This window comes from Phyllobates terribilis, unplaced genomic scaffold, assembly GCF_046119375.1.
Source record: "Phyllobates terribilis strain yellow unplaced genomic scaffold, ASM4611937v1 Scaffold_4__5_contigs__length_816908805, whole genome shotgun sequence".
In the NCBI taxonomy this organism is placed as follows: Eukaryota; Metazoa; Chordata; class Amphibia; order Anura; family Dendrobatidae; genus Phyllobates; species Phyllobates terribilis.
The window spans coordinates 615885280-615889795 of NW_027362764.1; the positions used below are offsets into that span (position 1 = coordinate 615885280).

At 37.9% G+C, this 4516-nt stretch overlaps 1 protein-coding gene across 1 annotated transcript; it reads left to right on the forward strand.

Moving 5' to 3' along the window:
• The first annotated feature begins 236 nt into the window (after positions 1–236).
• NPBWR1 (neuropeptides B and W receptor 1) lies at positions 237–3981 on the forward strand. The gene is made up of 2 exons (XM_073676724.1): positions 237–411; positions 778–3981. The coding sequence occupies exon 2, from the start codon at positions 778–780 to the stop codon at positions 1741–1743; it is 966 nt and encodes a 321-aa protein (XP_073532825.1). The 5' UTR covers positions 237–411; the 3' UTR covers positions 1744–3981.
• The last annotated feature ends 535 nt before the right edge of the window (positions 3982–4516 follow it).

A 4516-nucleotide genomic window follows, 5' to 3' on the forward strand; every position in this document is an offset into this window, starting at 1 on the left:
TTTAATATTTCCCTTCATTGGTTAAGAAAATAGCTCTGTGTTCAGGATGGTATAATAGACCATTTTCTAATAGGTAAATATAATGAAAGTGGTCCAGTGTTTTGATACATACAAGTACTGTTCTGGGAGAAATAAACCACACACCAGTGCTTATATGTAGTGGGATTGGGTTTTTTTTATTGCCATCATCTAAAAAGATTGAAAAAAAGAGGGGAAGGGGAAAGGAGGGAGGGAGCTGTTCTTCAGCACTGGATTGCTATGAAAAGATGCAGAGGGCTCGACAGCAGATTAGAAATTCAGCTTCAAGCATCTCTCTGCACTCCGCTATAGCTCCAGTCTACCTAATGCAGCCGCAAGGCATCTGTAGCCAGAGGAAAATACAAATAAGTGACTCATAAGACAAACAGTAAGGTAAGAACATGTTCTTCATTGACTTAATTATCGCTGCAGGAAATTAGAGGAGTGTTTATCCGAGATCAATATTTAATGAGATTCTTTAAAGATTTAGTCATTTATTTGAAAAAGAAATATCACCTTTTTTATAGCACAGTAATAGTTGTAGTATATTATGGAAAGCGTAAAATTGTTGTAATTTACATAACCACAATTTTAAATTCAAGTAGCTGACGGTGAATTATAATATGTGTATCATATTTAATTATACAGTATATAGAATAATATGGTCGGCTAAAATGTTTGCAGGTACTAATAAGGTATGCTAATTCTAGAGGAACCATGAGGATGTATTCAGTAATGTGTCTCTTTTCTGTTTGGAAGATGGAAAACATATCTCTGGATTATTTATCAAATTCATCAAGAAGGTCAGAGTGGCTGAATGGATCAATATCTCAGGTCATTCCTAACTTCTATCTGGCATTACCCATCATATATTCCATTATCTGTGCAGTTGGATTGACTGGAAACACTGCTGTCATATATGTTATCCTCAAGGCTCCGAAAATGAAATCTGTCACCAACATGTTCATCCTGAACTTGGCTATAGCCGATGAACTCTTTACTCTGGTCTTACCTATTAATATAGTTGACTATTTACTGCTGCAGTGGCCCTTTGGAGAGTTTATGTGTAAACTTATTATATCCATTGATGAATATAATACATTTTCCAGCATTTATTTTCTAACCGTTATGAGCATTGACAGATACCTTGTGGTAGTTGCAACTGTAGAATCTAAGAAACTTTCATTTCGGACCTATCGAGCTGCCAAAATTGTCAGCCTTTGTGTATGGACCTTCGTAACCATAATAATTCTGCCTTTTGTTATTTTTGCCAAGATTCACCAAGAGCATGGCAGATTACAGTGTCTTTTTGTTTTTCCTAATCCAGAAGGCTTGTGGTGGCAGATGAGTAGGATCTACACCCTTATTTTGGGGTTTGCTATACCTGTGTCTACTATATGCATCTTATATACCATGATGCTTTACAAATTGAGAAGAATGCGTCTGAACAGCAACGCAAAAGCTTTAGATAAAGCTAAGAAAAAAGTGACGTTTATGGTTGCCATCATTTTAGCAGTATGCTTGTTTTGCTGGACTCCTTATCATCTGAGCACCGTGGTGGCCCTAACCACTGACATCCCACAGACTCCACTAGTTATTGGGATTTCTCTGTTCATTACCAGCTTGAGTTATGCCAATAGCTGCCTCAATCCTTTTCTGTATGCATTTTTAGATGACAATTTCAGGAAAAGCTTTCGGAAACTAGTAGAATGCAGGTCATCATGAAGGATGTCTATAGAAGACCTCTAGCTATCAGCATTCTTGTTATCTGGATGAATAATCTGCATCTATCCTAATATCTACTACTGCTTTTGAGACTTATGTAATTTTTTACATCTCTGGTTTTCATAAAGGAGCAGCCAAATTATGTGATACAACAGGATGGGCTGCAATCTTCACATTGTGAGATATTCATACAACAGGTCCCTTATCATTTTAACTGGTTCCCAATTTTTTTTCGGTTGGTATGCACTTGGATCTTTGTCATGCATATTATCTAATACACTATGCTATTTAGGCTGCATTTAACAATGTTTAAGAAATAATATATTAGAACTTTGGGACAATGGGGCTTTCTTAATCCTTGCACAATTTCATTGATAATGTATGCTATAGTGTCATCTATTGTTAAAATAATTTATGGTTCTTGCTGGAAAACTGAAATAATGTCATTGTTCATGTAAATACTTAGTGTTATGATTAAATTTTATTTGATATAACAAAACAATGCCAAATAAATATATTGAGTGCCTTGCTTGATTTTACTGTTAATTATGCATGCATTCTGTAAAGTGAACATGTATGACTAATCATCGGCTTGCACAGTGTGTGATTTCAGAAGTGCCGTGAAGAATAAAAATTGCTGCATTTAACAGTAAAATTGCTGTCCACCATAATTGTCTGCAGCAAGGACTTCATAAGATTTAATGGGTTCACCAGCATGCAAACAGCACATTACAGCTTTAATGAAAACATTTAATTTTAATAACTAGACACAGTAAATGTAATAAGAATTTATATGCACATATAATAGTTGTCTTCTCTCAGAAAGACAATATTCTCGTTAATTTGCATGCAGTTCATCAAAGCAAGACAGCAACTTGGCTATAATAATTTTATTTTCGTCGGAGACCCACTTCTGCTTGAAAAGTTTAAAGCGTTACCACCATTTTTGGCATTATCATTTTTCAACAAGCAGGGAGACACAGTTGGGAGATTGGGCAATACCCCTTTAACAAATAACTGAAGATTTAGTGTGAAAATATATATATAATCCTCAACATTGACACTGCAACACCAAGAAGCAAAAATTGTGGATCTATGGAAATGACAGGATCGATATATCAATGATTTGTAAATGATGAAAAAAGATGGAAACAAAATTTCAAAGCATCGAAATTTATTTAATGTCAAGTATGAGTGCTACTTGCTGAAATACCAGCGGTTGCATGCCTTGGCATGCTATCAATGATGGCATTAATGGTTGTCTGAGGAATGTTCTGCACTCGGGCATGCAAACCATCAAGACATGCTGCTGACAGCTCTTTTGCAATTGCCAACCTATGACTTCCATGGTACACACTATGAAAGAGAAGTCCGGAGACTCTACAGGCTATAATAGCACAATTAAGCCGCACAAGCTGGTCACAGTAGCACCAGTCTCATATGGCCTAGTGGTGTCTGTTGAAAAGTTGAATCTCTTCATGGATTTGCGTATGTGGTTTCCAGGCCACTCTTTAGCTATAAATGCATCCAAGACAAAAGCGGGACTCATCACTGAAGAGGAAAAACCACCATAGCCTTTGAGACTGATGGAGTGAGGTCAATGGAACACCTGTAGCTGAATGTTTGGCTCTAACCCCAATGTCATTGCAAATGACTTCTGATGGTTTGTGTAGACAGTGTTTGTTCCCTTATGCTTGGTTTGTGATATCCAATTTCACTTGCAGTACAGAATGGATTGCTGTGCACCATTCTTCAAAGCAACGCCATGGAGAGTCCTTTACAAACAGGTATCACATCGGTCCCACTCCCGGTAATTATAGTATGGGCTAGCCAAATTTACTTTAGCCAGACCTTTATAGTCTTCATTCCAGGTGGACTAACAGCTCAGCATTAAATTGATTTGCTCATGGAACAAGTAGTTTGGCCCTTTACCCAAAGTGTCCCAAGTAGTTTTTCAACATTACAGTGCAAGGCCACATGTTGCTGGTGCTACTGGAAGCAGCCAGCATGGCTTATACATGCTATCATTGTCTGCAGTGCCTCTAGACTTGTCTCTCTTTGAGCACATCTTGGATGTCATTGGTCGGGAATTTCAAAGGGAACGGCCAGCAGTGGATCTTGATGAATTGTGTGCCCAAGTGCAGTCACTGTGGCAGAATATTCCTCAGACAACCATTAATGACGTCATTAATAGCATACCAAGGCATGTAAGTACAGGGTGGGTCATTTATATGGATACACCTAAACTAAATGGAAATGGTTGGTGATATCAACTTCCTGTTTGTGGCACATTAGTATATGGGAGGGGGGAAATTTTTCCAGATGGGTGGTGACCATGGCAGCCATTTTGAAGTCAGCCATTTTGGATAGAACTTTATTTTTTTCAATGAGAAGAGGGTCATGTGACACATCAAACATATTGAGAATTTCATAACAAAAACAATGGTGTGCTTGGTTTTAATGTATTCTTTCATGAGTTTTTTTACAAGTTTATGACCACTTATAAAATGTGTTCAAAGTGCTACCCATTGTGTTGGATTGTCAATGCAACCCTCTTCTCCCACTCTTGACACACTGATAGCAACACCGCAGAAGAAATGCTAGAACAGGCTTCCAGTATCCATTGTTTCAGATGCTGCACATCTCGTATCTTCACAGCATAGACAGTTGCTTTCAGATGACCCCAAAGATAAAAGTCTAAGGGGGTCAGATCGGGAGATCTTGGTGGCCATTCAACTGGCTCACGATGGCCAATCCACTTTCCAGGAAACTG